The sequence below is a fragment of the Lethenteron reissneri genome, chromosome 20, assembly GCF_015708825.2.
Source record: "Lethenteron reissneri isolate LAM-NWPU_2019-01 chromosome 20, ASM1570882v1, whole genome shotgun sequence".
Taxonomy (NCBI): domain Eukaryota; kingdom Metazoa; phylum Chordata; class Hyperoartia; order Petromyzontiformes; family Petromyzontidae; genus Lethenteron; species Lethenteron reissneri.
In genome coordinates, this window is record NC_083798.1 from 18,106,019 (window position 1) to 18,128,700 (window position 22,682).

Sequence of the window (22,682 nt, forward strand, 5' to 3'; positions counted from 1 at the left end):
ATAAATTATCAAACCAACTTGATGTACTGCCTTCAGGAAGCCACCTTGTAGCCACACAGAAGTGTATCTCATACCTATGAGAATCACTACGTGATTCACCAACGCCATCTCCAGATTCCAGATGTGCATCCACACATGGCAAAGTTTTTTTGATTAGAAAACAATATCTATAAATAAGAAACTGATTTTACACAATTGGTTTCTTTCATGTTAGACTGTGTAACATGTGTGTTGTAAACCCTCCTCTAGCCGATACAGCCAATTAATAAAAGTATCACGTGAATAAAACTAGGCAAATGTAATACTGCCTCAGCAGCACCGGTTGTTGTGCTGAGGCAGTAATACATGTTTTATTCACATTAAACATTTCACGATTTCCATTTATAAGGCACAATTCCTCCAAGGATCTCTCAGTGCGCCATGTTATTACTTCGCCGTTGGATGGAGGATGCTTCATGAAATACACATTTACAAGAAACCAAAAGAAACAAGTTATGAATATTGGTTGTGAAAGCCTACATATTAAATACATTTTGCATTTATTGAAAAAGGAAATTTAACACATGACACGCATGTTAATTTCAAGACAAATAGAATTTTTAAATATTACTCAAAAGAAGCAAGATACATTTTTATGGGGAAAAAGTTAAAGGCTTCTCAGTTGTGGTACCCTAGGAATATATCATGTGATGTGGCCGTATCACTTAATTCACTGTAGGAATCGATGGGGTTCAGGGCAAACAGCACTTGGTGCAAATATATAGAAACTTGGCTTGGAAGGATTTTTGCAAAGTGTCAGGTAACAAGATCCCGAAGGAAGCATTGGTCATCACACTTGAAATGAACGAGCAAACGGTCACGGTGAGGGCTTCTTGATTACACTGAAGAAGTAACAAAAATGGTCTTAACATGCCCTTGATTTCGGTCTGAAAAGCAACTTCAAGCTTTCCATTTCACAGCCTGCTTGGCAGAGACTGGCTGGCAGGAGGAATGGAGGGCAAACCCAGCACCAAACCAGCTCCTTATCTCGGATCCGACAGTGTCCTCCACGCCTCATACCGGCACGCTGTCAGTGGGCCTTGCTGAACGGGTTCCGGACAGGGCAAAGTCTCTGTTTTGCCAATCTCCACCGTTGGGGTTTTCATGACTGTGGCACGATACAATGTCGCATAATGTTGATGACTATCCACCAACTTAGTGGAGGTCTATGAGAACTACACGTGGCCACTGAGGATGCTATCGTATTGCTCGGCGATTAAGCACACGTTGACTGATACTGATAACGATACTATTCATAAGTGTTTTAACTGATGTTCATGGTATACTGCTGATGATGGAAGACAGAAGGGATAAAGTTAGATATGATGGTTAACATTAATGTTGACTTAAAGGTGGGGGGAAATTCCCGAAACCAAATTGAATCCACATCCTCAAATAACAATTGTATGTCTGGGCCGTTCAATATGCTTCCCGTTGTGAATTTTTTTTTTCCTGCACAGAAAATAACACGTTAACAATAACATTCTGCATTCACTTGTGAATTGATCCCATTCGAAATTTGGCTAAAAACATTAAAAAAAATATGATGTAAGCCGCCAGTAAAAATAATCAGCACCACATGACTCCAAAGCTTCTATTGGCTACTACTCCAAAAGATCCACAGAGACGCAATGTTTTAATTGTTCAAGGATTTATGTTGCTGGGGTAGATGTCCTGATTATCATGATCATGATCAAGCAAAACACAGATGCAAAAAAAAGAGAATAACTTGCTGTTTATTTAAATTTAATGTTGAGTGGTACAGAAACACCAAAACATCTCACTACTTCCATTTCCACTGACAAATACAATTTTATTTTACTTTCACTATTGATTGTAATGTTCAACTGTTTAATGATGTTCAGTGCTGAGATGTACTTTATACTCTCCTATGCCATCTGCACAATGTTCAGTTATTGGCAACCACAGGGGTTAGATAGTGAGGTTGTCTGGCTGCCGTGGAGGTGGGGAAATGGGCCGATTATATATGTAACACAATTTTTGTTCCTGGGTAGTAAGTGTTATTTTTAAATTGCTTATGCCGAAAAAGTATAGAAAATGGCTATTATTCCCCACAAATTTAGCTTTTGTGACCAGGACTTTATGTGAACGAAACACACAAATGCCCACGTTTTCTCATTGAAAATAGATACATTTCAAAATATCACTGTCCTGGTCACAAAAGCAAAGTTTGTGGGGAATAATAGCCATTTTCTGTACTTTTGAGGCATAATCAATTAGGAAATAACACGACCCAGGAATATTTTTTGTTGTTGTTACAAAGTGAATGATTGTAACCGAGGTTTCGTGGTTTGATCCTGCAGGTCTCCATAGTTAATACTGCACGTGCATAAACCATGAATATAAGCCGCCTCCTTTACAGTGGATGTTAAAGATCCCGTGATGCCAATGGAAACGAGTAGGCCGATGTTTGTGCGCGTCATGGTCAAAACTTGCAGATTCGAAACATGACCTGCAATTTAGTCGATTGGAGTTTCGCATAGCAATCATCACCCCCATACTGGCAAACATGCACACTTGTAGGCCAGTTCTGGGTCACCTTGTGCTGCATGAGGACAGCTGCTGAGGGGCAGGGGGGGGGTCCTTTTAATGTTTGAGATGAGATGGCGCTTTGAGCTGCTGCTGTATTTAAACAATCGCCATATAAAGCAACGAATAAGGAGAGCCGCTGACCCCGTGCACGCACGTGCATATGTAGAACTTCTTTCGCACCATACGTAGCCAACCGTGATGACCGGAGATGTACATAAACGGCACGAGGCGAGGGAGAGGAAGGAAGATGCATGGAAAGACAAAGCCTAAGCGGTAGCCAGAGAGCATTGTGAAGCCGCCGCCTTGAGGGAGCGCCGGGCCATCTCGAGCGCCCCGTCCCGCGTGCTGTGGCCTCCAATGAAGCCGCCGGCGTGCACGAACACACAGCCGGGGATGCCGCAGTGGGAAGACAGTGCTTCGTCGCGTAGGCCTCGCCACGACTCCGGCAAAGACAGCCTGGGAGGGCACGGTGTGTGGGGGACCAGGGAACAGGGGAATTACTCCTCACCCACACCCATTCATGCGTATGTACGTTGAACTTCTTTCACACCGTACGTCGCCAACAGTGCTAATCGGAGGTGCTATTAGTACGGTTGGGATGCATCACTTTCCATGATTCAATATCGAATAATGTATCAAATTGATAATGCTTAAAATGCAAATGAGTACAGTAAAACCTTGGATTGCGAGCATAATTCGTTCCGGAAACGTGTTTGTAATCCAAAGCACTCGTATATCATTTGTGATCACGTGACGCTCGGCAGACAAAGCGTATACGTACTACTCGTATTGCAAGACCTCGCTCGTTTATCAAATGAATATTTATTTTAAAATTTTGCTCGTCTTGCAAAACACTCGCAGACCAAGTTACTCGCAATCCAAGGTTTTACTGTATATGAATGCACGTTTATTTAAGGCTACTGACTTCCCCACTTTTGTGGAGAAGTTGTCATATGGATACGCTCTCCCCCGCCATAGGAATGTGTCATTTCCACCACTTTCCGGGGGCTGTAAACGGGAAATTAGCACCAACGCCTCATCGTTAATTTTAGCAAGGGATTACTACGACTGATGACGACTTTGATGACAACGAAGGTGGTAAGGCTTTCTTATTTTGCTTGTTCTTCGTATTGTGCATCGAGCGCTCTACCCTAGCACCACCTGGGCAAGTCAATGCACTCAATGCGAGTTGCAATATTCGCACCTGTTCTCGAAGGAGTGCACAGCGACCGGCACGCACTGCACTCGCCAGCTGCCCTTCTGGTCCGTGAAGATGGCATACTTGATTGCCTTGTCAACGGACAGCGTCTCCTCAAGCGTGAAGAGGTGCTCCTTCCAGGGGCATCCACCTGCTTCAAACTCCACTATCTCTCCACCCTCATCCACCTTGGGCGGCACAAAGACAAAGTCCCACATACATATCCATGGTTACTTACGCCAGGGATCCTTTCTATCGCTGCCAATGGGTTAACGGGAAGGCATGACCCAAAACACACGTGTACTTTACATTCAGGATCACTTTGTGGGAGGTCATCAGTGGTTGCCCTATAGAGGGACTGACCTCAACACTGGGAATGTACAACAGCTGGCCCAGGGTCACTGATGAAAATCAGCACTGCACCTTTGCTTGTTTCAGCAGGGAAAAACTTTGATTAGACTATTTATCAGTTATCACTGTGACTCCAATCTAGTCAGCCGATTGTGAATTTGGTGAAGTGTGACCTGTTCATCATATCACCGACTACTGCCCATTACACCCTTGCACAGGAGGCACGGACACTGTACATCAAGCAACTCCTGATGCTATCGAATGCATCACAAAAACTCAATGTACAGCTATACGATTTTGTCAGTTGCTTTTCAATTGACACACAAAATAAGAATAATCCAATCTAGAGTGCCACAAGGTGACACTTTTCAAATTCATATGAATAACAGCAGCGCAGTCCACACAATGCACGGTTGCACAGTGTTATGCATACAGACAATGCACGGTGCATGTAGCTACAGCACCTTGTGGCGGGAAAGGATGGCCATCTCGACGAGTTGCCGTGCAGGCAGCCAGGCCTTCCAGTAGAAATGCAGCCTGTCCAGGAACTCCGCTCCCACCATCTCCACCGCCTTCCAAAATCGCTTCTGTAGTTAAAGACAAAGATCCCCTGTATAGCCTTAAGACACTCTTGGGGCAAGTGCTGTTAGCGAGCACCTATGAAGGCTAACGTTGCACATGAGGAGGTGGGTGGCCAGCGCCACGCCTGGCCGCTTTTGTCTCCCCAGTGCTCATGTTTAGATACTGCACTAGCTACCCACTTAAGGCTGAGTCGATCTAGCGGAGGCCCAGGACTGGTTCAGATAATCGTCACTGGTGTTGGCCGTGAGCCGGAATCGAACTCAAATCTCTCGGTTCGTAGCAAGGCACACATTTACAAATTTAGAACTTATTATCTTGGGTTGCCTTATATTTTTGTGACAGAAAATATTGACCAGGTATGTACGTGTGGAATATAGGAAAGCAAAGAATTGAAAGTGTGAGCATGAATTTTTAACTATAATAAATAAATCAGGATAATGCAGGGAATGGTTTCAAAAACTTTTGTTGAACCAGGTGAGAAATCAACGTAACATGAAAATCTCATTTTCTCCAAAATGAAAAAAGCTAAACGAAGTACTGCAATGAAGCAAATACAAGTCTGAACAAAAGCAACTGTGTAAAGACTACTGCATGTTTCTTAAGCGAGATAAGAGTTGGGGAGGAGTGTGCAAGGGGATGGGGAAAAGGTGTTATTGTGCTGCACTCCACATGACGAGTCTACAAGCTGGCTGTCTTGTAGTCTATAGGCTGGATGATGATTGCTGATCAACAACAGTCTGGAAGTTAAATTCACTTGAGGCTAAGGGGGTAGTGGGTTGCTGGGTCAGCACTTAAGAACACTTAAGAACCCACCGATATGCATTATTCCACGTGTAATGGCACACTGATTAGCCATACATTTGCATGAACTTGTTAACTTTTAAAGTCAATTGTGGGAACCCTTCAAATTTGGAGAACGGGTAATGAAACATCAGAGTGGCCTAATCGTGGAAATGTTTACCCACAAGAATATGACAAATGGATGGCGAGCTCTGAGATATTCCTCAGTCATCGCATTTTAGCAATGACTCATACACCAAGAGATACTCTTTGCTTGTTTCGGTTAAGTCACGTAGGTAGAAAAAATAATAACAGATCACGACGTTTCGATCGCAACACAAGCAACCGTCATCAGGTGCGAAACAAACACAGCAGGAGAACTACCGAAAGAACCAAAGAGTATGGATTCCTTGCAGTCACGAAAGCTTCAAATCAACACCAAGAGATACCTGATTTAATAGCCTACGGAGGTACTTATGAAGATATATCTACAGGCGCTAATGAAAACACATAGATCGTTTCATCATTTAACATTCAGGGTTTTAGTTCCAGCTGTAAACATTTTAGATTGTACCGAGTTGCAAAGCAATTTTACCTCTCATGAAGGTCAATAACGTCCACACAATTAATTTATCTTCGGGCAGCCACTGCTCTCAAATCCACATAACTCTTAATATTATGAATAATCACCTTACAAATATTCTGCTATTATTTTTGTCGCTAGTAAATTAAGTGCAATAGGCCAGCCAAGGCAACTATGGGTAACAATTGTGCCATTATTCTCTGAGAGAGAACTTGAAGTCACTACAAGGCAAACTTAATCTCCCTGTCTCTATAGTTAAGAATTTTGCGTGTTTTTTTGGACCATCTGTTCATTATTAAATAGCGGCACAAGTATGCTGCTGAAACAAAGGTATGCATCAAATATATAACAAAAAATAATCGCATGACAAGAGCACTCTTTTTCAAGGCCCTGTTATCTGTACTTTCTAGTATCTGCATACTCTCCGTGACCTACATAGCTTCTTCCTATTACCTGTGCACTGCATGCCTACAATTAGCCAATCCTTTGCGTAGATGAAAGGAATTGATTTAGGGGTGACAGCAAATGAATCCCATGACAATATATGCGTTTATCTGCACTTTAACTCTATATGGGATGAGATGTGTCTGACTGTAATCATCCATGTTTTGTACCAATTTGTTTAAAATCAAATACATGTTATATTAACATGGTAATATCCTAATTGCTTCGGCGCTGCAGCACAACAACAGTAGCTTCACCCCCCCTACTCCACACCCCCCGCCCCCTGCATCTCTCCTCCCTGCCTCCTCTCCCCCCTCTTACCTTATATAATTGCTTGTCACAAACAGCTCTCTTTGCCCACTACAGTAATGTTGTTTCTTGCTTTGGTTATCCCACCTGATGACGGACGCTTGCTGTTACTTCCGAAACGTCGTGATTTAATTTAGTTATTTAAAAAAAAATTTCACCTACGTGACTTTACCGAAAGAACCTAAAGAGTATGGATCCTTGCAGTCACGAAAACTTCAAATCTAGAACATGTTCATGTGTGTAGTGAAAATGTATGCCTGTGATTCAGTGCTCCTTAACCTGGGGTGCATGCATCCCCTAGGGGTGCGAAATGCTCTTTCTGGGGGTGCGAGACATGCAATATTATTTTAGAAGGTAAATCATCGAAAGACAGATTAAGCACAAGCATGTAAGTACAAATATGTAGTTTCATCAAACCGATGTATTTATGAACACTACACATTGTTTTACGATTGAGAACAAAAGAGGTGCAGGCTGCAGTAAAAGGTTAAGAACCTCTGCTGTAATCAAACGACTGGAAAGTGGGTATGGTGGATCACACAGAGATAGAGCTACAATGAGCTTTGTAAAGGATAGTAAAGCAAAGCAGGCGCTCTCTCCCTCCCCTAACCCCCTGCAGCATAACAAAAGGCGGCTTAACTTAACCCCCCCCCACGGCCCATCCTGGCTCCTCCCCCCCTTAACTTGTATATAGTCTCGTGTCTCTTAGAGCTCTCTTCACTTGATACAGTCATTTTGCTGTGACGGTTCCACCTGAAGACGGAAGCTTGTGTTGCCTCCGAAACGCCGTGATTATTTTTTTTATTCTTTTATTTTTCATCTACGTGACTTTACCGAAAAAAACCAAAGAGTATGGAACCTTGCAGTCACGAAAACTTCAAATCTAGAATCAAAACAGGTTATTGACCTATCTCTGTAGTGTTATGAGTATTATATTATCAGTTGCATGACTTTCTAGGAACTACGTGATTTTTCTTACATCCTCATAAGTATAACCTTATCTGAGAAAGTTATGAGACTCATTGATACATCCCTGGATAAATCATGTCCTAGCACCACAATAAATTATTCCCTTATCAACAAATTACCTTTTTTAATTTAGTATTTGAATTAATGTCAATGCTATATTATACATAAATAATATATACATGCATATTAATGAATTAACTTTATCTCTGTCTCTTCTGCTGTATCAATAATTATGCCTTATGCATAGCAAATGTTCTGTGTTTCAATGCAATCCCAACCCAACTTTCAATACATTCATTTGTAAGCACACATCAAGGGTCATTGATTTAAAGACATTCAAATTTCAAGCAGACATGTTTCAATACCAAATAATTTACACCAACTGCTGAGACCAACGTCTACTGACTCAAGACATTGCATGACTATAAAATATGTGCTTCGCATAAAGAAGTTCACGGTGTATCCCAAAAAACAAAAAGTGTCACACCTAATCTTGCATTGAATTGCATTGTGCTCCTCTTGTCTCCCGTCACCTGCTAGTCAGCCAGACACATTTATTTTGATAGCGACCAAAGACGAGAGGACCACAATGGAGTTCTTCAGGAGCTGCTGATGGTTTTTGTTGCAAAGTGTACAAAGGAAGAGTGCTTTTTAAATCCTTTATATTAAGTTCACTTGCTTGCTTGCGCGCTTACGACCGTGCAAATCTTTCGGTCGTTTTTTAACCCACTTCCCGTGATCCAATCGAGCTGACATTTTGCACACAGACTCGTTGTGCGTGACAATTTATTTTCGTGAAATTTTTTTCTCCAAAATATTCAACATTTTAGGATTTTTTTTTTATATTTAATTACCAATTGCTTAATGGTGGCAGGCAATCATCTGACCCATAAGTGGCAGCCATCTCAAGCCAGATGACGAGAGGACTCTAGCCACCACGCATATAAAGGATTTATAGTGAAAAACTTTGTTTTTACGGGTTACTTTTTACACGTTTCTGTGTGTTATTTTAAACCAAATCTTCGACCAATGTCAGGAAAATTTCAACACAAAATATGGACACGGAACTGTGGTCAGTGGCTGGCTTACTGAGATAATGTGTTGGGCATGTCAGAGCACTGAGCCAGCACTGTCAAGATAGTGCGTATTGAATCCTGAGCTGTCGCAACGGATGAAGTCTGCTCTCCATGCGGGACCAGATTGTCAGCTCAGTCACAGACAAAAACATTATTGTAAAAAAATTATAAATGCTTTGCATTGCATACATTTAAAAATTCACGCAAAGGTCATTGGCATTTATGCAATGCACTTTTCAATTGAAGTGAATCTACTTAACATTTCATTATTACAACTATACCACTTTTGGCACAGAATCTTTATATTATTAAAATGTTCAGAATGTACGAATCCGTCTGAGAACAACAGTAATTAGAGAGTACGACTTGTAATTGTCTGCGTGTAGTTAAAATCCCAGTTGGGCATTGCTGCAACCATTTATCCCTCCATGGTCAGTAAAATAAGTACCAATTCTGGTGCTGTGGCATTACTACAGGAAAGTGTACATTTCACCACTGGTTCAGGGTTGTATACAGGGGATGAGCAATACCCAACACTAAAGTGAGCGAAAAACCACTTCTATACTGTACCTCCGCTTTATTTTTCAATCTTCTCGGTAGTCTACAGCGCATATGAATGAATCTGCACTAAAAAACGCACCTCCTTCTCACGTTTATTTAGCTCATTTGCACGAATGAATTTACATAACCAATACTGCTTTCCCGTGAGCTAATTCGATTTTTTCGGCAAAAGTCACGTAGGTAAAAAAGGAAAATAAATTAAATCACGATGTTTCGGAGGCAACACAAGCTTCCATTTTCAGGTGGAACCGTCATAGCAAAATTACTGGACCATTGCAGTCACGAAAACTTCAAATCTAAAATTAATTTGATTTTCTCACTGCATTTGCAAGAGACAAGTCGTATCACTGGGCTTGCATGTGGTTCAAAATGAAGTATTTGGCTCCCCACTGATTTGCACAGAGCTCCGAGTGTATTTTTATTAACGTGTGTGAAAAAAATACGTACAACCCTTTGACAATTCGCTGCTGGATAAAGACCTCAGTGTGGCCTTGTTGGTAATGGTGGTTGTGTGACCACGCTGGCCAGCGAGACTCGGCACCGGCTCAGATATCACTCACCATGGATGGTACTTTAACCGACGCCAGCCCAGAATTGTGTTTTCTGGACATTTTTATGATATTAGGCAAAGTACATTGTGGTGCAATCACTACCAGGGCATTTAATGTTCCAAAACTTAACATGGTACGTGTTGTCTGCAAAGAAACCGACTTTGTTCAGTACCTAGATGACTATAGCACAAATGGTAGATGACTGCTGGGGACGGAAAACATCTCGCTGGCGAGATGTTAACTACCTCGCCTGGTATACAGGAAGTTGTGGGTTTGATCCCGACCCTGACGCCTGCTGTATATTTGGAGTTTGCATGTTCTCTCTCCCTGTGTTTGTGTGGATTTTCCTCCGGGTCCTCCAGTTTTTCCCTCCACATTTAGAAACGTGCATTTAAGAGTATTTGGCTGCTATAAATCTCACACTTGATAAGTCACTTCGTTTGGCTATCATTTGTGGCCAGGTAGCTGAAACAAAGCTATATAGTAAAGTCACGTAGAAGGGAAATAATAAAATAATAAAAACAAAACATAATAAAATATCTTTTTTCCGACAGACCTGTTCTTCACCAGAGGACGGCTGCTTGCGTTGTGGCCGAAACGTCGTGAGAATTATTTTATTATGTTTTATTTTTATTATTTTATTATTTCCCTTCTACGTGACTTTACCGAAAGAACCAAGAAGATGAATCCCTGCAGTCTCGAAAACTTTAAATCGAAAAATAAAGCTATATAGCTCAGTGGGCCTTACCTGGTAAAATAAAAAAAAGTGTCAAGTATAATTTTTATAGTTTATAAAATGAGAAGAAAAATAAGAACAAAGCTGTGGAGGCAATCCTGCTCGCTGCATCACAGGAACAACTACTAGCACAGCACACGCAACTCTACTGAAACTAGACAATACCAAGTGGGGAGGTTACAAAGCAACCAGGATTTCACTACTTCTTTTAATCAATGTCCCTCGTCAATAAATGTTCCTGGAAAGTACTGTGGCTGCTTTTAAGAATTCCACTTGAATATTACCTTCTGGTGTCCCCCTGGTTTTTTAGTTGAAGGTATAAAGTAAAGGTTATCTCGTTGACGATATCTTTCCATTCCATGACTTAATAGCATATAGCATTTCACCGGCAAGTGTTCTGTGCCGACTGACAAAATCTTCGGGCACCTAATTCCATCGTTCTTAGTTCCTTAACCCTGAGTTTTCGCTGCGGTCCCCTTTCGCACCGTTTCATCACTAAAGTCGCCTTTTATGAACACATTAGTAGTGATTGTTCAACTTTCCACACCACATTACTGGAAAGTAACACTCACCTTTAGTGACTTAATTAGTGATGCATCCGTTGCATGGCATTACAGTCACGTTATGTGTCGTTAACATTTAATTGGATGATAAAATGCGACGTAAAGTGTTCTAAATGATCAATTCCTCCATTTACTCGGGCTGTATATGCCAATGTGAAACTCCTCCAATTCACAAGTGACAAAAAACGGCGATAAAAGTATTCACCTTGCCGGCCAAGACGTAATGCACTCGCCTCCCCTCAGGATAATGCCACTACGGGTAATGTCATCTCGCTACATGATAAGCCACGTGGCGTGTGACGTCATGTTGTTTTGCGGCTTGGAACGTAATGTTATTATTGCCAAATACCTACGAGCACAAACACGCATTGGGAAGCACTACGAAAATCCATTCATAAGCAGCGTGTCTTTTGTTTTAAATACTGAAGTTCCAGTTTGATAAAGACCTCGGAGGGTTCATGCGAATGCCTGTGAAAAAGCATTGGTCCAGGATTGTTGAGACAAACGATTCCCAACATTTCTGGATGCGCGGACCACTGTTAACGCACCGATAACATTGTATAAGGTCAGAAACCAATGTCAGAAATCAGTAGATTCAGTTAATAGCCAGCTGTGTTGATGAATCAATAATACAATCTAAATAGTTGTTTAATAGGCAACAGTTCTGCAGAGCACTGCCCACGGCCTTGCAGACCAGATCACAAGTGGCCCGTGGCCCACAGGTTGGGAATTTCCAGCTTAGATCCGTGTCTTGGGCACCCCAAGGTAAATGCACCTGGTTCAACTAAGGTCAAAGAAAATGCAAGCCTGTCAGAATAAGTAAAAACGTTTGTATAATGTATATATTGAATTCATGTAAATGTCACGCGAGGCGCTACAAATTTGGCCTTTCCCAAACAACTTTGCATTTACCTCAGGTTATAATTGTTCTAATGAGGTACATTATGAATATATTCCACATGTATGCTTTTCAAATTATCTACTACATATAACATTGCAATAAGAACTGACACAGGCTTTTTATTATTTTAAAGCAGGTGGGAATTCACTGACACAAGGATTTTTTTCACTCCAGACTTGAGATAAATTGCAAATGAAATGAATATTTTACAGGTACAAACAGGGAATAAAACTGTATCAGTCAAAAACGATTGCACACAACTAAAATGTCAAAGTTATAAATATAACTATGTATGTATTAAAAATTTTCATTAAAGATTGAACAATTATTAAAAAATAGATTCGACAAAGGCAAAATAAAGAAATGTATACAACTTAATAACAAAAGGACAACAATAAAAAATGTACCAGAATTGTACTGTCACATATTTAAACTGTTATAATGTATTCATGCAATTTATAGCTGAATCCATCGTAGTTATTGGAATTAAATTGAAATAAAAACCAATTTGGCTTCAGTGTATCTACAATTGTGACTTCTCATTACAAATGACAGCCATATTTGTATACTGACACATGTACTGAAATGCAGACTCAAGATTTGGTATTCTGTACTGCTACTTCAAAGGAATCTGCACAATGTTTGTACTTCAGCTGACAATTTTAGATGGTTTTGGAAAGTTACATTCAGTATTTGTATACAGATTGTGCGAATCATGAACAATTTACCTCCTGCTTTCTTGAAGGCTGTCTTTTCTCGTTTGTATTGATTTTTATGAAGCTTCTCTGGCACACATTTTCCTGAAGTTGAATGGGTTCATATTCTTTGGGTCTTTCGGTAAAGTCACGTAGATAGGTTCAATAAACATTGCCTATCAATCAATCCACATTACATCAACAGTGTCACAATAGGACGTGATGCAATTGGTAAATTCCATACTTATCTACAATGTAATATTACACATTGTTGCTTTATACTATGGTGCATTTCATACAAAACGCCCACAAACCAACGTGCCTTAGAGGACATTTCGATTGGCAGCCTTGAGCCAGAGTCAAACAAATCCACATCGTTTTAGTAGAAACACAGCAAAAAACTGGTCAAACATTTACATATTTGTAATTGAAAATCAACATCAGCAATGACCTATCCACTGCTGGTTGAAGGCCTCCCCAAGTCAAAACCATCGCGGTTTGGTCATGTAACAAATCTACCCTTCTGCCCACAAACTGATCTCATTGTGCCGGCTCTTCGGTGGATATCCTAAATAAAGAATATGTAACAAAAGTTGAGAGGTATGCAATTTTTGTGATGTATTTATATTAAGGGTGTGAAGTGGTGACATCAGTGGTTATCGCATTGCGCTATGAACCCAGCTACCAGAGCTCAATTCCTGGACACGGCTAACATCAGTAGTGAGTAATATTTGATCTGGTCCTGCGACAACCCTATCACTAAAATCACATATGACTAGCATGGTGATGTATGTAATGTATGGTTAAACAACCTCATTGCTGACATGACATTGGGAGATTTTTTTTATTATCAAATAGTGGATTGACAAATTGCTGTAAATGCATATTTACAAGAAAATTGCATTGTAAATGTATTTCTTCAAACTTAATAATGCCACTGGCAATTCAACGCACCAAGATAAAATTCAAAAGTTATATTTCAAACAGATTTGCCTCAGGCGCTGTAAAAATCCAAATCTTGATTATTTACACACATTTGCAATTTCCCTACGGAGCAAGAATTACGTGCAGAGACGTTCTACATGATTAATTGAATAAATGAAGCACTACTCACTCACTCTGGCAGAATATTCCATCAGGCACAGCGGACTCTTTTCATTTCCCAGCACATGTGAGCAGAGATAAGCGTACACATCCACAGCCACAGCCATTGCCAACAGTGACAAATTACAAACCCAGGAGCCATAAAATCAGATGTAATTTATTGGCTTGGAATGCATTTATGTTAGAATAATTTATATTTGGAAATGCCTTGAGCGTGTTCCCACAGGCGTTGTGTTCGAAAGGGATGTTGATGAGAAACGTTGTTCAGTCAGTCTTTATGTCAGCAGGTAGTAAAACCCCAACACTCTGGGGGCACTGCTTGCCTGGATTTAATCTGGGCAGTTGAGGAATCTGACATTGTGTCTATATTACAATAAACAAAGCCAACCAGACAATGCAATATGTGGTCTAGACTCCCATGTGACATGGTCCCAGCTCAGCACTCCTATGCCATCACTACCTTTTTAGCCGGTGATCCACTGCTTTCCATTTTCTTGAAAGGCCTATTGGGATCAAGATTCTCTTTTGCAGGCGAGACAATGTAAAATGAGCTGCTGGGCAATGTGACACGTACCAGTAATGCAGTCCTTTGGAGGTAGGGTTGGCAATTCGTAGAAATGATCATGGACGTGAGACTGGTAAACCCACCGAGCTACAAGGTAGCTCAATAAATGACAGTACAGCATTCATTCAATCAAGCCTGACTGCTGATGAGATACAGTGTGTCAAAGCAGGTCCAGAAATATTTGCAGGAGACATAGTTTGCTTATCTATATTGATATTTAGATTCTCCACGATGTGAATGATTACACTGAGTCCATACGGAATTTATATCCACGTGAAATTTTGAGTACTTTTCCTGCCATGAGCCTGAAGTGGTGGGTTTTATTTACAGGTACTCCATTTTTCTCTCTTGCAAGAAATGCTCATTCAGGAATGTTTCAAAATATCTCGGTTCAGCACCCAACTGAAAAATAGTTTTGAGAGATTGTGAGGCGTTCCTTACTGAAGAAATGTAAATATGATTTGAAGCATTCGTGACTGCAAGAATTACTTTGGTTCTTTCGGTAAAGTCACGTAGAAAGAAAATCAAATACATAATAGACTACGGCGTTTCGATTGCAACACAAGCAACCGTCATCCGGTATGAATGAATGAGAAAACAAACCTAGTAAACTTAGAAATGTAATGCTATGCAACACAGAGAGTCGGTTAACACAACAGTTAACATTTTACCTGGTTGATTACGGTCTTCCAAATATTGCTAAATTTGAAGTTAAGTATGAGAGAGAGACACACAGAGAGAGAGAAACACACAGAGAGAGACACACAGAGAGAGACAAACACACAGAGAGAGAAACACAGACACACCCTCCCCACCCAGCCCCTCCCCACTCTCCCCACCCAGCCCCTCCCCACCCTCCCCTCCCCTCCCCACCCAGCCCCACCCAACCCCTCCCGACCCTCCCCTCCCCACCCAGCCACTTCCCACCCAGCCCCTCCTGACCCTCCCCACCCAGCCCCTCCCTCCCCACCCAGCCCATCCCTGCACGACGGACGGACGGACACAATAATCCCCTGTGGGCTGGTGTAACCAGGAGGTTCCTACCAGTAAAAAGCCTTGTCGACTCATTATCTCTACAACAAAGGAAATAGGCACTCTAGTTATAGCAGTGGAGACAATTTTCACATTTGGAACTTATATTTTGGAACTGGCATATAGTCAACGCTTGTTAATGATGTCACAAGGTATTTGGTAATTGTCGCACTTTGGTTATTCCCCATAGAAATAACTAGGCAGCGGCAGGCCTAAAACCATCGACTTCGTGAATACTGCTTCATTGGCGAGCACGCTCGCTATTGTGCTGCCCAGCTGCGAATTATTGGCCAATGCAGTTTGGCATGTGACCTGGCAAGGAGGCATCCAAGACGGGTTTTAATTTCTGTCACAGCCTACTTAATAATTACTGCTATACCAAGCACAAATTCAGCTGTCGTTGAAATACTGCCGTCATATCAGGGGTAGAGCACCCAGTTCCTGCTCACTATACTTTATAGGCAGTTAGGCTGATTGACGATCCAGCACTCACTGATTCACTTTTAATGAGCTCACCGGAGGTCCGTCACCTCTGTACTATTCTTCTACCGCTACTACCATGGTGACTATTCCCATGAACTTCTTTAATTTATTATTTCACCAGACTGACTGTTTCGTCTCATTCATGCTGTGCTCAACCATCCAACACTGAAGGTCAAAAGACCTCTCTTTCTGCTTCTTCCCCTCGCATTGCCTTTCCCAAGAATGTATAACCATGCTCAATTTAAAAAACGTGATTTTAACGCTTATTACAATTTTATAGTGCCTTTTCTTGCTGGCCACTTGACGTGTTGGACCTTTGGGCCTGTACTCGACAAGTGTGTTAAACTAAACAAATAAAAATGGGTTGGCGCAGTTGGCTGCCTTCCATGTAACAATTGGTGCATGGCCAGCCAGCTTAAAGCACACATCACTGGTTTCAAATTGTACGAACAGCCCTAGGCACAAGACAAAGCAGAATAAAAGCCCTATGCTGAAGTGTGCAGAGAAATATAATTAATAATCAGTTAACAGGTGCATAGAGTTCCAATGGCTTAGCGAGATACATTTCCCCCCCCCCAAAGCAAAATCACAAGGGCTAGTGGAGGCACTGTGGTTAGAGAACCTGATTCACAGATGGAAGGCTGTGAGTTCAAATTGACTTCACCCGTCATCTTGTTGGGTTGAATAAAACGAGTAAGACCTTGTGGGAAAGTCAACAGTGGTTGTCCTATGGATAGACTTGCCACCCGTTATCAGAATGTGGAATTTTCAACCACGAGGTCAGGGCTGTAAACGAGAGATTAGCGCTTTAACTATTTGTTTAATGCATGTCCAAACACTGAATTGGTGAAATAATGTATTCCCATATAACACACATTTTAAATTAATTTGTGGTACAACTTCAGAGAGATAGTGTGGAACCCTCACAGCTTAAGCAACATAACCACAAAATGAAGGATAGCTTCTTCTCACTTCACAGTGGCTCTTGAAGGCTTCAGAAAAATGGCTTAAAAATTTAATTATACAATTTAATTTCATGCAGAGTCGTGCTGTCAGTAGGACCCATGAATGCAATGCATACAAAACGGATCTAAAACACACAACACAAAGGCCCCCTTTCATACTTTATTATAGACTGGCTGAGGTAGCATTAAGGCTGGCAAGGCACACATTTCAGAGGTAGGGTTCCCCATTACCATGCGTCGTTTCCATTGCGTTTTTTTTCCACATTGCCACTGTTTAACTATCACACCAGGTATGCTCATCTTTCTTTAGAACTGATTTTTGTGTTTAGTTTGTTGTCCTTCCCCCACACCTCCGATTCTCGCAGTTGGCTATGTAAAGTGCGAAAGAAGTTCAACATACATACAAAGATCCTCTGTACAACCTTAACAGACTATTGGGATAACTGCTGCTGTGAGCGAGCACCTACATATATATATGCATACATAGGTTGACCAAGGGCCAGCCCAAACTAAGTTCAGAAAAAAAGTTTTCATTGGTGTCACCGGAATCATAGGCAGCGTGTAAACCGACATCGTGCCCGACACACACACATACACACAAAAAGGTAAGGACACACATTCACTTGCACACTTCCACATGCACACACCAAGTTTACAAAGACTCGTGTGCAGCTTCTGCCGAACAAAAGCTCTCACTGCATTTGTGCACACACACACAAAACGTAAAAAACAAACTACTCCAGATCATGTCACAGCCAGAAGCGCTGCAGATGCCAATTGTTTCAACAGGTTACAAACGCGCCTCACCGTGTCAAGCAACCACGGCGTGCTCCTTCAGTGATGGATGACACGACTGGGGGGGGGGGGGGGGTCCATCAACACTTGGGGGGGAGGAGCTGGGGACGTGAGGATGAGAGAAGGAGGGAGTGCGCTTTTCACCCTTCCACCACCTCCCCAGTGCTACAGCAAGGATGCTATTTTCAGTAATAGCCTAATTCTGCACTGCCAGACGACAGGCTGGGAGATCGATGGTAGGGTTCAGGGCGGGTGGCTGGAATATGCAGGGGTGCACCGACTGAAAGGCGAAGTGTAAGGCTCTGCATGCAGTGAATCTTATGACATATTGAAATTCACAAGTGAAAATAATCCACGGCGTGAAGAAAGGCCTGCGCATGGCGAAGTAGTAAGGGATATATTTCTCTGCTGTATGGCAGTGCAAATAAAAGAATGACCGTGAGGTTTTTGTCATGTGTCTGCGTGTACACCACTGTAAATGCTGTATCTTTAGTTTCATTTGCATTTAAATGCCATTTCCCCCTCTCTTTTAACAGGCATTCACATTCACCAATTAAAGTCTGAAATGCATCTCAAGTTCAGCACTTCTCTCGTCGTTTTCTTTTTCACACTTGGAATGCAAATAAATGTTAGGACTACAAAACGAAAAAATATTTTCATATTCATAATCACAACAATAAGCATTACTATTGAGATTTTCAGTATTGTTATAAGTTATACTAACTGGAGAGATCGGCTGAAAGACACACGATTCTCCGTGTGTCTTTCTCTATCTCTCTGTGCATCTCTTTCCGATCTCAACTCCAGTGACCCGGGTGCTGCTGCGGGGTCCACTTTCTGCCCCCCCCCCTTCTCTCCCCCCCCCTACTGCCGAGGCCTATATAACCTCGTGCCACGGCAGATCTCTCGCCTACTTCTTGCTGTGGTTGTCCCACCTGATGACGATTGCTTGTGTTGCGATCGAATCGTCATGATATATTATTTTTCTACCTACATGACTTTACCGAAAGAACCAAAGAGTATGACCTTCAATTTGTTAAAACTCACTGCTCTGATACTTTATTCTCTTCTGCTTTTGGTCGCTGGGGTTGAAATAAATTGAAAATCGATACAATATCTGGAAAATCTCCCGAGAAATATATGTTTCACCATAATGGAGAAGCATTTATTAGACTTACCTTTTGTCTCAAGTGCTGAATAAATAAATAAAGACACTAAACCCACTTTGTTGCTGTGTAGAAGAATTTAATAGATTCACTTTCAATAAAGAAATGTAAAATTTTAAGCGTATTTGCGAAAAAAAATGCTTTCCGCTCGACCTTCTTCTGCGTGAGTGTAAAAATCCACCCGCTCGTGAATATTAATGACGGGGGGGGGGGGGGATGCGGCATTTGGAATGACGTCACGCGCGTGACACACAGACAGACATTCTTGGCTCATTACAGTAGTAATACTGTTCTGCATATTATATAAGAAAGTTGGGTACATGAGCAACCTCTTAGTTTGTTTGCCAGCGAACCAATTGACATTGGAACAGATGGTTTTATTGCTGAAGCTGCCCAGTAATTTCTATTAAACCTAATTGGTTATTCATTAAAGCCTAATTGTCTCCACATTTTCTAAAGATGGTCCTGCTCAATGGATACGTTTGCATGTGTAAATATTTGGAGTTTGCGTGTTCTCCCTGTGGTCACCTGGATATTCCTCTGGGTCCTTCAGTTTTCTCCTTCACATTTAGAAACACGCGTTTAAAGTAGTTGGCTGCTAAAATTGTCCATATGATAAGCCACATCGTTGAGCTATCATCTGTGGCCGGGTCGCTTCAGAAAAAAAGCTAAATAGCTCAGTGGGCCTTAACTGGTAAAATAAAGCATATCTGAGTTTTTGTTTTAATATAATAAATTCGAGCATATGGAGAATGTAAGACACAAGAGGGGAATGCTCAACTCTGTACAAACATTACGACGAATGGTGACTGCTGGTGGATGTCCAGCCTCCCAAAGATATATTAACACAAATTTACTTCATTCTGCATAAAAGAGAAGAGCATGGAATAGTCTGCATCATAAGGAGAAACGTGAAATATGGAAACCAGTTTCCCAACGTTTTCAATGTGGAAAAATTCATATTTTCGTGGTAGTTCAATTCAAGTGGGTGGAGGATCGGTGGTGCAATAGTTAGCACACTGCACTACAGTACGATTCCCAGCCACACAGCTGACATCAGTGGTGAATGATATCCGAAATGAACCTGGGACCCATCTCCGCCCTCCCCTTCACCAACCCACACTTAAAGAAGCATGGCAAAGAATGGTCAAACAACCCACGTGACCGACACCATCCAAAGGTGGCCTAACAAAGGACTGAAAATTATTAATGTTTATACATTTTAGATTCGTTCAAAGTTAGTGCAACTCCGTAATCCTTATGAAGGCACATTTTAGTTTCGTTTAAAGTTAGTGCAACTCTGTCATTTTTTAAGAGCTTGTCATTTTCACTGAGGCCGAGGCCTGCCTCCACTTGAGCAGGTTTAATCATGTCCCCCAATTGTTTTTCTGTCCTAGAAGGAACTGCGAGGTGACAACATAATTCATCATGATTTTGCCATGATAATTCCACTGCTAGATTAAGGCCTCCCCCCCCAAGCTGTTGCCATCCATTTGTCACCGTCTTGTAAGAATGTACCTAGCAACCTGCGCACAAGCTAGATTGTATTACTCAATCTCCCCCTTGTGCGAGTGTGCACTCTACTTTAGCTGTCACTGTTTTAAGTCTTGACCATCGGTCAACATCCTTTCTAGTAACATGTCCTGCCCAAGGCCATGTAGTTTATATAAAAAAAAATCCCATACGATCTCGAATCCATATTTCGATAAATTAAATAAAATAAAGGTTTGCTAAGAAGCATGGAGGGATGCATGTTTGGAATTATATGGACACATTGGATAAGGAATACATGGAAATGCAATGACAAATGCAAAAACGTAATGACAATCTCAAATAGACAGATAAAGAACATAATTGTGTTCAGAAGCAGAGCAATTTAAGCGGCATACTAAAGTCTAATGAGATATTTTCAAACTGGAGGAAAAATAGCACCAATATCTCAGTGGCAACAGCATTACGACAGCCAAATACAGTCACACAACGGGTACATACACAAAGGGTGAAGATAATATGCAAGGAAACATGTTTATATGCCCACAACACTAACATACATTCACACACAGGTTCCACATGCATGTACACAAAGCTCTGTATAGCTGCAAAGGCAATATACAAAAGCTAACCCTCTATCAGCTAATTTGTAAAATAAATAAGGCACCAAGGCAAATTGCGCAATCAGCAATGCATTGTATTCACAATCTGTCCTTCAGAAAAATGTACATATAATGTTAAAAAACAATGCTTTGTTAATTACCACTTCAATCTAATAATCAAATCGAAGATGTAGACATGAATACAAGCGAGGAAAAATGCAATACCATTCCACAATTTTTTTTTTTAAATCTAACTACTGTAAGCCTCATCAAATACAATGCTGAAAGAACGAAGGTACTTATGTATCTGAAACACACTATTCATTGTAATAGTCCACAAGCTACTTTTGGCAGTGGTAAACATGCACACGTTCAGCGCTATTAAGCACTGCTCTGGCACATTATGAGCCATAAATAAACAAGGGTGGTATTTAATCCATCAACCAATAGGCCTTGGACGGCAGTGTGTTCCAGCAACATGTGTAAAGAATGCAAACCCAACAGACCAGTTTCGACTTCTCTGGATCTCATTCGCATGGTGCAGCCAAATAAACAAACCTTGCCAAAATGTCTGGTGGTGTAGGCAAGAGCCACATCTGCATGTATGCAGGCAACTGCAGCGAAAGTGGCTTAAACGACCCTGTGTGCAATGTGTCCTCCACAAAGGTGCAAAAGACAGCACTTGGAGCAAAAGCCTGTTACTTGGCAAACACAAACTTGCATTAAATGTGCATCCAAGTTAACAATTCCATGGGTGAAAAAAAAAGAAAGCGCAGGCATTCCCTACAAACACGCGAGAGTCATTTCAGAATGTCAATACGAAATTAATGTTATTAGGATGGCATTTATTTATGAAACCAGTAATTTTCCCGACATACTCAGAATATAAATTCTGAAATGGCCAGCAGGCAAAACGCAACGCTGTCATCAGTCCGTAACGCTGCACACATGCGCCAGAAGAGACAATAATGATGTGAACAAACAAAATATAAAACACATTCCTGCGGAGGGGGCTGGTAGGAACGTTAGCTTGCTTGGTCAATGGCCAGGGTCAACGGCGGCGTGGTGTATTCCGCAAATATGCCCGACTGTGAGGGCGGGCACAAGCCGGTGTGAGTAGGTTAAACATTGAGTATAATAAGGGCACCACGGGGTGACCAGCCCCTCCCCACCCAGCCCCACCCCTCCCACCCAGCCCCTCCCCACCCAGCCCCTCCCTGCACGACGGACGGACGGATACAATAATCCCCTGTGGGCTGGTGTAACCAGGAGGTTCCTACCAGTAAAACTACAAATACGTAGTGATGGACAACAAACTGGCTGTACTACATCCTGCAGTCACATTTTCTTCCTGTAGGTGGGTGTCTCGAGCACCAGTACACCCCATCCAAGACACTGCATTAAAGAGAGATGAGCCACCACACCTGGCTAACTTAGGTAGCCATTTTACTGTTTCCTTATGCTGTTCACCAATTCTGGTAACGTACCAGTATAAAACAGAAGTAGTGACTGCACTTGGAAAAGTAATGATACTCTATGTCACAATCAGGCATGCAATACCAACACGTATAGAAACAACTGTATCAAA

The 22,682-nt window shown here is 41.6% G+C and overlaps 2 protein-coding genes across 3 annotated transcripts in view; one reads left to right on the top strand and one right to left on the bottom strand.

Annotated features, from left to right (window-relative positions):
* LOC133344908 (uncharacterized) overlaps positions 1–22,682 on the top strand; it is an 842,858-nt gene that overhangs the window by 605,272 nt on the left and 214,904 nt on the right. The window lies entirely within an intron of this gene.
* The window catches only part of MYG1 (MYG1 exonuclease), a 101,896-nt gene continuing 80,971 nt past the window's right edge, over positions 1,758–22,682 (bottom strand). The window contains exons 5-7 of the mRNA XM_061555225.1: positions 4,606–4,728; positions 3,797–3,978; positions 1,758–3,048 (exon numbers count right to left, since the gene is read on the bottom strand). Of these exons, the coding sequence (XP_061411209.1) occupies positions 2,859–3,048; positions 3,797–3,978; positions 4,606–4,728 (495 nt within the window). The 3' untranslated portion in view covers positions 1,758–2,858. The remainder of the gene's footprint in view (positions 3,049–3,796; positions 3,979–4,605; positions 4,729–22,682) is intronic.